The sequence below is a fragment of the Cnephaeus nilssonii genome, assembly GCF_951640355.1.
Source record: "Cnephaeus nilssonii genome assembly, chromosome: 18".
Taxonomy (NCBI): Eukaryota; Metazoa; Chordata; class Mammalia; order Chiroptera; family Vespertilionidae; genus Cnephaeus; species Cnephaeus nilssonii.
In genome coordinates, this window is record NC_137089.1 from 37,685,212 (window position 1) to 37,700,090 (window position 14,879).

Consider the following 14,879-nt stretch of genomic DNA (forward strand, 5'->3'; position numbering starts at 1 on the left):
TAGTATACTGGAATACTATTTTGAAAATCCAGTAGTTTTACCACAAATCAGGATTATTATTTTGGTCCAGGAGCATTCACTTATATAATCCCTATGAAAGAAATGATTTTATAACACTTTGAAAAAGTTTCAAGTACTCTTGAGATATTCATGCTATATTTGAGTTGTTTTGCTAAATATGCAGTTTTAGCACTGGGGAAATTTACTGAAAAAAGCAGTGTACAGCACAGCAGTATTTGACTCAGCAACTCTTAACATTCCTTTAGCCAGGGTTGGCTTCATGGCGGTGTGACCTGGGCCGTCACACGGGCCCCCGCGCTCAGAGGTCCCCATACTTGATTTAATGCTCTGCTCTCGCTATCTTTAAATTCTTAATCATTTTTGAACAAGGGGCCCCGCATTTTCATTTTGTACTGTATCCCATAAATTATACAGCCTTTAGTATATTTTTCAGTATGAAACTGTATTTATTAGAACATATTCTTGAGTCATTATTAGTCTTACAGTCTGATGCTTTGGTTATCTCTTCAGCTTAGGGAGTTTTTATTAATTTTTTAAAATGTTCTTATCTGCATTTTCACTTTATTCTTCTGAAATGCTTCTTAAAAGGATATTGGGCCTTCCATATCTTACTTCCATGTCTCTTAATTTATATTTCTCCTTATTTTTGTAATTTTGTTTTTTTATCATTAGATTTATTCCATTTTTATTTTTAGATCACTAACATTGCCTCAAATTAATTGAGTCCTTCCATGTATATTTTGATTTTAACCATACTGTTTTAATCCTCACAAATTCTATATTTGCTTCAGATTTCTCAGGTTTCATGGCAGAAAATTCCTGTTTTATAAATGCAACATTCTTTCCAGTAGTTTCCTGAAATAGCTCTATTTCTTCTTGGATCAGTTGTTCTCTTTGTTTATATACTTGTTCAATTTTTTCATGAAATTTCTAGTGATTTTTGGTTGTTGATTCATATATATGAATGAAACACAAGGTTGATTATCATCGGTAGCTTGTACCAGTTTCTCTGTACTCCCCATCTGACCTCTTCCTTGACAAGGAAAGCTGGGTATTGGCTTAGAGAGGTTAGCCTTTGGGCTTCCTCGAACAACACATCAGTGGGTAGTCAAGGTGCTGCCCGATAAGGAGGGCCTTGCTTTGACGGGGACTTGCTTTCCTGGGTTCACTCCCAGGCATCTGACCTCACCTTCCATGAGATGCGGAGTCCAGTGTTACCTCTGGTTCTACTCTGCTGCTTCTTGGAGTCCAAAAGTGTTCCTGGAGACTTTCTTAGACAGGTAGCATGAGACAAGGTTCTCTGACCTCACTCTGTGTAAAAGCCCGGCTTCCAACAGCACCCCTTAGGAGAGGGAGATGGGATTTCAGCCAGCCCAGCTGCTGGGAATGCAATTTCCTAATGACTTACGCTGACGGTGTCTCTTTGGCCTCTCTTTGTGCTTTAGCTTGGATAGTCTCTCTGGCTCTTGGAAAGAATGGAACTGACTTCTGTTGTCTTGGGCTGTAGTGTCTTCCATGCTTTGATGCAACCACAGTCTTACCCCACCTGCTTCAGTTTTCTTGCTTCCAGAGTTTGTTAAAGCTCTAGTCAAGTGATGGCACCCTTCCTTATTATCCTTGCTAGTATGTTTTCATCCTATGAATAATATCTTTTCTGTTATTTTAATGGGTCCTTGGGGCATGAGGGAAGGGCCAGTCAATGTGTAAGTGTATAAGACCATAGATTATACAAGAAACCAACATGTATTTAACTATTTGCACAAATGTTACAGAATCACATGGCTTCCAAATGGTATCTGTGGTCTGAATTTTGTGTTGAAAAAAAATGTTTTTAGTTAAATAAAAATATATAAGCATACACAGCGTATTTCATATGTAAAACATTCTTGAAAACAGCTGGCAATTTTCATTGCTTCAGCAGAAAATGGATTTTACTGAATGATTGTGAATCTTCCTAAATCACTTCTTAGTTTACCAGCTGCACTGCGCTCAGCCAGACCCAGTGCGGGTTTGTTGTAATTGATTTCTGTTTATTGTTCATCAAGGAATTTTAGTTTTAAGCATATGATATCTGTTTTTATCAAAACACATATAACTCTACAAAACCTTATATAAAGCATATATAAACAGAGTTCAGCACATACCTTCTGAGAACGGGGCTGTTAGGTGTCTGTAAATTAGAAATGAATTTCCAGCAATTACTCAGGTCATCAATATGCTCTTTTACTTACCATAAACCATAGGGAGTGCATGATGTCAGCATGCTGTTAAATTTAGCTTATCTAAGAATTTCTGTCTATACCTAATGCCATGATTTTAGTTTATGTAAGTTTAGTATTAAATGCCTTATCTGTTAACATTTTTGTAAATTGACTTGGTGTTCTGTGTATTAGGTACAATTTTTCTTTGAAAAATGAATATATAAATGTTAATGCATGTAATATTTTATAATTTGTGATTTTAATGGTAATAGTATAGTTTTTCTAGCTGAGAAAATATTCCTAATAAAAAGGAAACATTAGTACTTATATGTTTTAGACTTGCTAGTTTTAAGAACTATTTTTAAAATATCTTTTTAACTCCATGTCTTCAGATTATATTGCCCACTGCCCTTCATTGTTATTTTGATCCACAGACCTCTGGGTGGTTCAACTCGATTCCTCAATAGTTTTATCTCCTAATTTTTGCCACACTCTCTAACACTACACCTGTATTCCATCTTGGCGATTTCCACATACGTGTAGATGGCCTTTTCATCATCCTGGTGTCTTTAGTGAACTCCTTTCAGCCAATGATTTTTACCTAATATCCTGTTTCAGCCATTCCAATTGCTGCTACCGGTAACTAACAGTAGGCTCTTCATAGTCTCACTTCAAACATCCTTCTCTCTGACCGTCTCCTCTATCCTTCTAGCTTACTGTCTCTAGTATCCTAATTCCAGCTTTTCTTTGGCCCCACCTGGACATCCAGTTCATGGATCCTACCATATCATTATTTTCCCTTATCACATTGATGCCCTCACTCAGTTTCCTGTCCATCCTAAATTCTGGGGCCAGTTATTGTAATTCTGTAGACAGTTATTGTAATTGCTTCTTTGCATGTACTCACAAGTGCCTTGTCCCTCTCTCAGATCATTGCGCGCATTTCGCTAAACCACAGCCCTGCCTAAATACAGATTCTTACCTCTTTCACGCCTGCACCTGTGCAGCTGAACGTGCCTGAGAGGAAAACACGCTGCCACACTAACTCACATATTCCGCCCCCCCGCCCCCCCCCCCGTCCCTTCCTTTCCCCATGTTTTAAGATGTGCTACAATGTCTCATCTTTCTGGGGGAAATAATAGCATGCCTGAGCTTAAATCTAGGTGTGCGGCGCTGCCAACACAGTGGACAGGTGGCCCGTGCAGCAGATGGCCAGGTGCAAAGTGTCCACCTTGGTCAGGCTCTGGCACCCAGACAGTTCATATTACCACTGTTTCACGCATGGCAATAATTGTGGATGAGCCCTCTCCCCTACACTGTAAGCACAGGACGTTTCCCTAGTGGCGATCAGCCTCCATCCTGGACACTGGCTTGCTGTTCTAGGATACTTTTTACTTATGGAGAATGATAAGGCTGTGGAACTTTCTGCAGTCCTGTCTCCGTCTCCAACCTGATATGCCAGCTGCACAACTCCTCACCTCAATCTGTCAGCCCCCTGTTCTGTATCTGTATAAATCCTTGTGGGGGCAAAATCGATCCTTTTCTTGTAAGGAGCAACTTTGAAAACCTCAGGAGTTAAATATTCACATTCAAGAAAGAGGTTTCTGGATTGAGTGAGAGGCAGAATAATTCCTCTTATGAATACAATACAGTTGACCCTTGAGCAATGTGGGGGTTAGAGGCACCCCCTCCAGTCAAAAATCCCCATATAACTTTTGACTCCCCAAAACTTTCCACTGTTTTGAAAACATTCTGTATATAAGTGGACCTAAGCAGTTCAGATCCATGTTCAGGGATGAACTGCATTCATAAATTAGATTCTGACCCAACCATGATTCCCAACATAGCTTATTGCAAACAATAACTATTTCATTTTGCTTATAACCGAATGTATCCTTTCTTTAATCTCATATATTCATGAATGGAATATAAGGATATCCAAAATTAGTTACTAATGATAAAATATTTAACAGTGATTACTTGGTTTATTATGACTGTATGAGCTATCTGCTAAAGACAGTATAAGAACCCTTCAGTTTATTTATTTTTATTTTTAAAATATATTTTATTGATTTTTTTACAGAGAGGAAGGGAGAGGGATAGAGAGCTAGAAACATTGATGAGAGAGAAACATCGATCAGCTGCCTCCTGCATACTCCCCACTGGGGATGTGCCTGCAACCAAGGTACATGCCCTTGACTGGAATAGAACCCGGGACCCTTCAGTCCGCAGGCTGACACTCTATTCACTGAGCCAAACCAGCCAGGGCCCCTTCAGTTTATTTTAAAAGAAAAAACATACCCACAGAAACTTTCCATCCAATTTGAAAGGTAAAAAAGAAGTGCACCAGATCTTAAGAAGTTTCAGGATAGAAATTGCTGTGGTTTTAAAGCTCTTATTAATCTAACTAGAGGCCCGGTGCATGAAATTCGTGCATAGGGGAGGGTGTCCCTCAGCCCAGCCTGTACCCTCTCCAATCTGGGACCCATCTTATGTCCGACTGCCCGTTTAGGCCCGATCCAATGGGCAGTCGGACATCCCTCTCACAATCCAGGACTGCTGGCTCCCAACTGCTCCCCTGCCTGCCTTCCTGATTGCCCCTAAACGCTTCGGCTTGCCAGCCTGATCACCCCCTAACCACTCCCCTGCCAGCCTGATTGATGCCTAACTGCCCTCCCGTGCACGCCTGGTCACCCCTAACTGCCCTCCCCTGCAGGCCTGGTCCCCCCCCAACTACTCTCCCCTGCAGGCCTGGGTCCCCCCCAACTGCCCTTCCCTGAAGGATTGGTTGCCCCCGACTTCCCTCCTCTGCCGGCTTGATCGCCCCCAACTGCCCTCCCTTACAGGCATGGTCCCTCCCAACTGCCCTCCCCTGCTGGCCTGATTGCCCCCAACTGCCCTCCCTTGTAGGCCTGGTCCCTCCCAACTGCCCTCCCCTGCTGACCATCTTGTGGCGGCCATCTTGTGTCCACATGGGGGCAGCCATCTTTGATAAGGTGACCAGACGTCCCGCTTTTGGCGGGACAGTCCCGATTTTTAACAATTTGTCCTGCATCCCGCGGCGTTTTAAAAAAGTCCCGATTTTTGGAAAGAATGCACGACAAGCTAGGGAACGGCGGGAGAACGGGAAGGGAATATACGGTTTTTGGCAGCCATGTGGCTATTTAGCCAGGATATGAGTTTTATATTATTTTTATTAATTTTATAATGTTAAATAATAACAAATAATTGTTGAGAACTGATTATCGAGAACTGCTTATCAAAGTTCGCATTGTTGATCAGTTGTTAGAATTGTTTGGACTTAATGAACAATGGCATTTTTTGGGATTGGCAACGACGAAAACATTTTGTAACTGTCTCTCAGACGATACACATCGTACTGCGTGCTAGTAAGCTAGTTAAACAAGTGATGTCATTACAGATCAGCTATTCAGATAATTTAGGTAAGTAATTTATTTATTTATTTCATAAATACATAAATGTTCTTGAATTTAGCAGACAGTACTCGTATTATTTATATTTTATAGTGGCGGCAAAAAGTCTAGCGCCGGCCTTGAAAGTGACACGACTTACATTACGGCAAATTCAGAGGAAAAATAATACAAGTTAGTATTGTTATTATTTAGAAAGAAATATAGGATTGAAATAATTTTTAAAATACAGTTACTTTATAACAATCAAATTAATTTAATTTATAAACTAACAATAAAATATGTTCATGTAATTATGTACCTACTTACTGTGTTTTTAAGAAATATGTATATAATAATTTATAATATAATTTTAAATTATTTTTTTTTAGATTTTTAACATAATGAGTAAGAAAAGAGGATGCAAATTCAACGATGATCTAAGAAGTGAATTTCCTTTTATTAAAAAAACCAAAAGCAATTACAATATAGACCCAATTTTTAATCAAGAACCCCCCCCGGGCCGAAACCGGTTTGGCTCAGTGGATAGAGCGTCGGCCTGCGGACTCAAGGGTCCCAGGTTTGATTCCGGTCAAGGGCATGTACCTTGGTTGCAGGCACATCCCCAGTAGGGGGTGTGCAAGAGGCAGCGGATTGATGTTTCTTTTTCATCGATGTTTCTAACTCTCTATCCCTCTCTCTTCCTCTCTGTAAAAAATCAATAAAATATATATAAAAAAAAAAGAACCACCCCCCACCCCCGGTCAATGGTGTCCCGCTTTACCACTGTTAAAATCTGGTCACCTTAATCTTTAACCACTTGGGGGCAGCCATCTTGTGTGTTGGAGTGATGGTCAATCTGCATATTACTCTTTTATTAGATAGGATAGAGGTCTGGTGCACGGGTGGGGGCTGGCTGGTTTGCCCTGAAGGGTGTCCTGGATCAGGGTGGGGGTTCCCTTGGGGCATGGGGTGGCCTGGGCAAGGGGCCTGTGGTGGTTTGTAGGCTGGCCATGCCCCCCGGGGACCCAAGTGAATGCCCTGGTATCTGGGGTTTATTTATCTTCTGCTTGCTCCATGGTGGCAGCCATTTCTATTGGGATTTATTTATCTTCTATAATTGAAACTTTGTAGCCTTAAGCAGAGGCCTGGGCCGGCCAGGGTGTGGGGAAAGCTTGGCTTCCTCCATTGCCGGGGGCAACCCTAGCCTCCTGCTCTTTCCAGCTCCGTGGCTGCCGCCATTTCTGTTTGGACTTATGTATCTTCTATCATTGAAACTTTGTAGCCTTGAGTGGAGGCCTAGTCTGGCAAGGGCAGGCAGAAAGCTTGGCTTCCTCCATTGCCGGGGAAACCCAAGCCTCCCTCCTGCTCTCTGTGGCCGTAGCCATCTTGGTTGGGTTTATTTGCATATTCTCTCCTGATTGGCTGATGAGTGTGGCTTGTGGGCGTGGCTTGTGGATGTAGCGGAATGATGGTTAATTTGCATATTACTCTTTTATTAGATAGGTTGTTACTTTATCTGAATGCTCAGGCCTTATGTGACAAGAGTGATCTAGTCGGTCCTACTATTTATCTTTTTCTCCATTTTTTCCATAGCTTTTGTAATGTACAATGGATTTAAATAGAGCATAACACATCTCTTCTACAGAAGCAAGTTCCAAAATGCTTTCAATTGCATTCCACTGATCCATAACTGGGATTTAATTGAACCCTGCATTGTTTTACCACAATAGAGCAATGATCTCTCAGTTCATAACTAAATGATCGCTATTTTAAATAATAGAAAGAAAGAAGACCTGTGTCAGCTGGGTGCTTGCTTATCTGTTTTCAGAATATTAAAAGTATTACATTTGTGTGATAGGTTGCTTCATGGTATATTTAAGGTGGGATTCCTTTACTCCTTTTATTCCTCTGTTTAATCTGCACATTTTTGAGATACCTTGAATTGCTTTATCCATGTCTGTGAGATCACATTGGAAGTTTGTCATCTACACAATCCTTTGCCTCTACTCAGATAAATCTGTGTGTTCCTACACTGTTAGAAATGTCCATTAATATCTTTGAGGTATCATGACAGCAGTTTCTTGTATATGAAGTCAGAACAGTATATTTTTCTGGGCTAAGAAATCTATGAATGCTTGAAATATTGTTTACCAGGGCAGTTAGGCACTTTAATAACTAATATTTATCTGGGGTCAGTAAACTTAGCAATCAATCATTCATTCATTCATTCAATACCACCTATGAGCAGTAGAGTTCCAGCCCTAGGGAGAGAGTATAGATCAGACCAGGCAGTCCTTCCTCTTAGTGCTCTGGGAGGGAGGAGAAGAGACAAGCACCAACAGGTGAGCAACTATTCAATGAGATGATTCAGGAGAGTGCTAAATGATGTGAAGAAAATAAAATAAGGAAGTGATAAAGATTTATGAAGACTGGTGTCTAAGAAGCTCTCATTAGAGATGCATGAGAGTACAAGCCAGCCATCTCAACATCTGAGCGAAGGGCATTCAAGGCAGAGGAAATAGGCTACGGACAAAAAAAACAACAACAAGGTGGGAAATTTCTAGTACCCCTTCTGTTAGCACTCTGATACCTGATTGTTGGGCCTACTCATAAGAACCACTGCCTCTCACAAATTCTGAACTTAAATTGATCCTCGACAGACTGAAATGATGGGCTAAAACCAACAAGAGGAAATGTGACTGATGTGAATGTAAAATGGTGCATGTGAGTAACAAACCCCATTGCTCAGTATATCCGTGTGGGTTGGCAGCTGTTCACAGGAGAACAGTCTGGGGAGTCTAACTGACCACACGTTGGAGCTTGCTCTTTGCTGTTCCTGACTGGAAAGAAAACAGTGTGTAGATATCACCCTTAGTCAGATTTCTGCTCAGTGTAAGGCATCATTAGCAGTCCAAAAATGGAACAGCCTGTCTGGCCGGTGGAGATATCTCCGTTGCTTAACTGGTTAAAAAAAGAAGAAAGAGGGAATACCCATCAGGACTTTTGGAGAAAGGAAATTCTGCAGTGTCTGTAGGCCAGTTTAAGACACTTTTTGTTTTCTGTGATTCTGTGACTTGTTACTCATTTATTTTATTCCAAATAAATGTTCTTCATTTTGTGATATTTATATACAGTTAGGAAGAAAAAATATCATTGGTATATGAAGTATATGGTGAGGTTTATGAAAAGCTGGGTTTATCACGCCATCTCTCCAAATGCTAATCTGAAGTTTAAATTCTTTTTTGTTTTTTTTTTTTTTTTTAGAAGTTAAAATTTTTAGGCTATGGTTTTAAAAAGAGTTTAGATTAAATTTCTAATATGTCTTTAACCAAGTAGAATAATAATAATGGCTGGCTTGTACTCATGCGTCTCTAATGAGAGCTTCTTAGATACCAATCTTCATAGAATAATACTATATAAATATCTTGGCTTTGCCATGTGTCAGCTGTGTAACATGGACAACTTACTTTTCTGCACTACAGTTTCCTCAAAATGAGGACAATAAGGTGTACCTGCCTGAAAAGATTGCTTTTAAAAGGATGAAATCAGTTGCTATATATAAAGCAGCTAGAATAAGCAGCTGGCAATAGTAACTGCTGAGTAAGTGTTTGTTATAATTGTTAGATGTAAATGTATTTTCTATTCTACCTTCAGGAATTAATGACCAAATTAATAACTGAGACACCTGACCAGCCAATCCCATTTCTCATTGACCATCTTCAGTCCAAACAAGGAAACCGAGGGCAGCTTCAGCGAACTTTATCTGGATCTGCAGCTCTCTGGGCAGAAAGTGAAACATCAGGTAAACGAAACAATGCATTTTATAGTTAATTCTGATACATGGAATGTAAAACTTTACAAAAAGTCTTTCTGATTATAATGAGATAAATCTAGATGGTTACCTAGGGTTTCATGAATTAATCTGTAACCACCCATATGCTAAAATTTGTCATAAAATATGACTGAATTTGAACATAGTGTTAGTATTATGCTTCAAAGTATGAGAACTTGTGTATTAAACTTATGAAAATAAGAGTCAGATTTTCATGAAAAGATTTCATTCTATATGAATTCAAGCTAATTTTTCTAAGCGTTTGTTCTTTATTTCTTTTTGTGAAGAATTCGAATTAAATGTCTGTAGCTCACTTGTAGAAAGGTAAACAGTAGATTTCTCCAAAGTTACTTTTCTTGTTGCTCAAATTGATGATGATTCTTGATTTCCCTGATTTTATCTGTGTAGGCAGGGCAGCCTTAGAAAGATGCCTTTACTCTGGAAATTGGGAACCAGATTTACCTGAGGCAATAGCCTCATCTTCCCAGTGAGCCTGGTGAAATAACTGGGTAGACTTAACTTCCCATATTGGCTTGTAAGATAACCCTTTTCCTTCTACACACTGGTCTGTTGGGTTGGCATTTACTTTCAAAACCAAATATCCCCATGTCTGTTGCTTCAGTAGCCAGTTCCTTGCCTGATGGATTCCTACGGGAAATCTGACTGCCGGGCCTCCACATGCTTTCCTGCAACGACCCCCTCACTCCTCTCATCCTCTTTATGCTCTCGTGCTGCCTTGCAAGGATTTTGGTCTCTTTGGTTGTATTCTCATATTAGTACCTTCTTGAGACCATATCTCAAAAGCACACTAAAGTACATAGGGTTTAGGGGATTCCTTTCGGAATGTAGACATCTCTGGTGTCACTTATCCAGAGGGAAGTGATCTGCATCATACAGGAAACTAGGATATGAGCTGTTGGCATACAAAAGAGCAAATTCCTGTTTCTTCCTGGCCTCACTTTCTTGGGTTTAGGCTCTGAGGAGCTTGGGTATATAGGCATGGACTCCGGTTTGCAGGTACAAAGAAGACACTCATTATGTTAAGCAGAAGAGATGAGCATCTGTGAGCCCAGTGAAACTCGTATGAGCCTATATTTATAAATTATACTATTTGAAGAGGCAGTAATGTATGAAGGTGCAGATTTAATCAGCTTATGTTTAGTATCTCACAGTTACCATGGGTCAGAAGTCTGCTCCTGGTTTAACTGGATCCTTTGTTTAATCTCACAAGTCTAGAAATCAAGCTATTGGCTGGGCTACATTCTCATCTGGTATAAGAAAGAACCTGCTTCCAAACTCATTCACGTTATTGGCAGAATTAATTATGACTGTGGTCCCTGTTTCCTTGCTGGATTTCAGTCCAGGTTGCTCTCAACTCCTACATGCAACCTGCAGTTCTTTGCCACATGCCTCTCTCACATTATGGCAGCTTACTTCTTTCAAACTTGCAAGGGGATTTCTCTCATTCAAGTTTAATAAGATGGAATCCTATATAACATAACATAATCATAGCATTGACATCCCATCATCTTTGCCATATTCTGTTGGTTAGAAGTAAGTCAAAGATCCTGTCTACACTGAAGGAGAGGGAACTATATAAGGTATAACATCAGGGGACAGAGATCACGGGGGTCATCTTAGAATTCTGACTGGCACAAGTGCTTTAGGACGCACTGCTTAGACAGGGTGAAGGAGGGGTGGAGATCACTATAACTCCCCAGTTTATTAGCTTGAGTAATGGTATAAATGCTTGTTTAATAAAGTAAGATAATAACACAGGACTAAATTTATGAATTATAGTAAGTCCAGTTCCTATTGGTAGATTTGATCTTCTTGTGGGGCATCTTAGTAGATAATTCCAGCAGGCAGGAATGAGTCTAAAATAAGACTTTGGGATGGGTCAAAGCAGGAGTCACAGGTGAGGCATTCATATCATACATAAAATCATTAAAACTGTGGGAGTGAAGGAATGGAAGAAGTTGTGGTTAAATGAACAGATTGAGTAGGAGATGGACTGGGAGAAGGCCAGTGTGAGGTCATATCTGATACCTAAAATGTTGTCTGTACATTGAGAAGTGAGGTTACTGAGGACAGCTGAAGATCTTTAGGAGGCCAGTGTAAGTGAAGGTTCAGTGCAAATGGGAGAGGTACAGAAGGACAACAGACTGTGCTGAGACTTGAGGTGGAATGATTCCCGACGATGAGAAAGTCCTATTGATGGCCTTAGTTTGGGAGTATCATAAGCATCAGGGAAGTGAAGCTTTCAAAGTTGAGGACAAGGAAGTCTGAGGTTTAATGGGTGGTTTTTCTAAGGATTAAGAGGTCATCAGGGTTTCATCCAAGTTGTTGAAAGGTCTAGGGAGACTGTGCCAATATCGTGAGAAGGGTTGCAAGAGATATCAGGGCCAGTACGATGGTGATAATAAAGTGTGGTGAATAGTGTAGACAGCCAGCATTACTCACAAGTCAGGAGGGACTTTCAACTTAACATGGCTGGACCCGGAAAACCCAGCCCGTGGAGAAGAGAACACTCGCCACTCCAGGAAGCTGCGGAGCAGGGAGTGCTTGTGGGGGAGGAATGAGGTGTCTCTTAAGACATGAGAGGGGGCGGGGATTAGGAACAGAGGAATGTTTGTTTACCATGAAATGTATGTTCCAGAAAATGAAGAGGAAAAATTTTGGAGGGCAGAGTACGACAAAAGGGAGGAAGAAAACACAGAATAATCCTTGGATATGGATATAGCTGGAGAAATTTTAGTTCAGGGGACAGTCAATAATGCTAGTGTAAACCTTGTCTGCAATTTTGAATTCTTTCTTTTGGTGTATGCTCTAATTAGCTAGAAAATGTCTCAATGTTTAAAGTATATGGGTATGATACTTTTTGAAAATATCTCAAGATGTCCTCTTATTGCCTTTAAATGGATCTAGCAATTTAGGACACAACACCTTTTCCAGAAGTTTGTCATTTAATATTGTCAAGGACAAACCTGAAAGCAGCCTTATTTTATTCCTTTTTAGATATTTTAATTATTCTTTTTAAACACGAATGGGATTTGCTTTCTTTTCATTTTTGATGTTCAGAAGTTTACTGGGAATACATCTAAATGTTTGTCTCTTTTCTCTAACTTTTCCTATGCTCACTAAATCCTTGCAATCAACAAATCCCGCTCTTAAGCCTAGAACATTTTTTTTCTTTTTTGTACTTAGTTATTGCTTCTATTATATTTGTTTAGATTTCTTCTTAAGGAAAATCAAGTATGTGTAAATATTGTTCTCTATTTCTCTCATTTTATTACACATGATATTTGCCTTTCTTTATAGACTAACTTCTAGGGAAATTTATTTGTCAATGTGTTCTGTGTCACTGATGGAATTTTCTGCAGTATCAGTTTTCTCTCTCTGGCTTTGAACAGAAATTTAAATGTTGGTATTGCATTTCAGCTTCCTATCAGTATTTCCTTATCTTCTTCTTTTTTTATTTTTAATCTCTGTCTGCAGTTAAATTTTTTATCATAGGTTAGTTAGCCTATCTCCTCTCTCATTTCTTTTTGGTTCATAGAATCCATTTTATTTTATTTTTATTGGCAAGTTAGCCACAATGTAAAATTTGAATGTTTCAATAATAAATCTTTTGTAAAACCATCAGTTTCCTCTGTATCTTGAATGTTGTATTCTTGTTTTGCATATTGAATGTTTTTCTTAAAATCATATTTTTATTCAAATTTAAATGAGGAATGTTCTATTTTTAGGCTTGTCAATAGATAGACTCTATTTGTCCTCTCACTGTATAGCTTGGAATTTTTTGAATCCTTCTAAAGAATTTTAGAGAAACAGGTGAAAGCAATCAAAGCCACTACTAAAATTTCCAGTATCAGTAAAATCCTGTGGGTCTCAGCTAAACTGACTAGTGACTGTATGCCTCATCTCTTTTCAAACAACTAAATAAGAACAATATTATTACTGGATTATTTAAATTAATGTGGATTTGTTTTTCCTTGCCAGTCATGGAGAATTTAAAAGGCCACAAAACCCAATGTATCATTTCTCTCTGGTTCCTTTTAGCTTTTCTTTGTATCACGAGCTGCTATATTTTACAAACAGGATTCTTTATTCCTTTACCCCTATTGCATTAGAATAAGTTATGGTGCTAGAATGCATGTAGAAAGAACAATTCTGAGAGATTATGAAACAACATAAGGAGATAACTCTGAGACAGGGGCAAGCGTTGTGGATGTCTTGAAACCCCCCAACCTCTTTCTGATTTGCCTATCTTTTGTCTCAATCCTACCAATAGAAATACCACCTGGATTCTGGCAGTCCACAGGCCAATATTTCAGTTCCTAGTGTTTTAAAATATTTATACCTCTTTTGGTATTTAATGGGATGTTGGAGGTAGAAAAATTGAATAACACCTAGATAAGTACAACCTTAACATGAACATTTGAGAAATCCACATGCTGTTTATTTAGTGCTTATAAGTGGGTGGCCAGAGAAAGATGTATGACTTGTACATAAAGCTGGGGTGAAAACCTGTAAATGTAAACAAGAAGACAGAGGGGAACTCTAAAGAATGCCATCTGGATGAAAGAGGAAGATGAGGAAGCAATGAATGAGACAGAGAAGGTAGTCAGGTTAATGGGATGAGAAGTTCATAATGCTCTGAGAATAGAAGAAAACATTCTGCAAAAATAAGTCTGTCTAAAAAGATGAAATTCTTGGTGAAGAAGTCAAGAGGGATGAACTCTTGAAAAGATCATTTAACTTTGGAATTGGTATGACATTGACCACCTTTGAAGGGGAACTATAACTTTAGCAAAGTTGGTTGAATTAATCTTCCTTGAAGAAACAAATGGGAAAATAAGTGATGCTGTGGAAGAAACTTAGCCCTTTGCACTCGCTTGCTTTTTTCTCGATTCCTTTATTCTACTCGGGATTTAATTTTTTAAATACCCCAGATTTTACAAAGCGCGGCAGTAGAATAAAAAACTGGAGTTTCTTTTCATACTAACTTATTTATTTGGATGTTTTTATATTTCAAATTATTGATACATTCAAAGAGTAATTTTAATCTCTATAATTTAGTGAAATTATGTGTCGAGTGTCGCTCGACATACGAGCTGCTACCGATGCTAACCGTGTCGAGTCACACTCGACATCCGAGTGCAAAAGGTTAGGTGAATGTCAGTTTTCTGTGTCAGTAAATAACAGATAAACTAACATCAGTAAAATTTACTTAAATATTTACTTGTTTTATTTTCAGCAGAATACAATGTTTTCTTCCATGGCAGCATTTAAAGACTGTTATTTTAATCAATGGTAACCCATGCCTTTCAAAGTCTTTCAAATAATTTCACAGTTTAAAATAATCTTTATCATATTACTATACATACTGATTCATATCAAATTGATAAC

General features: G+C 39.0%; 1 protein-coding gene across 5 annotated transcripts in view; it reads left to right on the plus strand.

The window, feature by feature from the left end:
* The window catches only part of LOC307113920 (uncharacterized protein C8orf34), a gene marked incomplete at both ends in the record, with an annotated part of 253,601 nt that overhangs the window by 36,769 nt on the left and 201,953 nt on the right, over window positions 1-14,879 (plus strand). For all 5 annotated transcript variants that reach the window (XM_079795931.1, XM_079795933.1, XM_079795932.1 and 2 more), the window contains one exon: window positions 9,290-9,437. In XM_079795931.1, coding sequence (XP_079652057.1) covers window positions 9,290-9,437 — 148 coding nt within the window. The remainder of the gene's footprint in view (window positions 1-9,289; window positions 9,438-14,879) is intronic.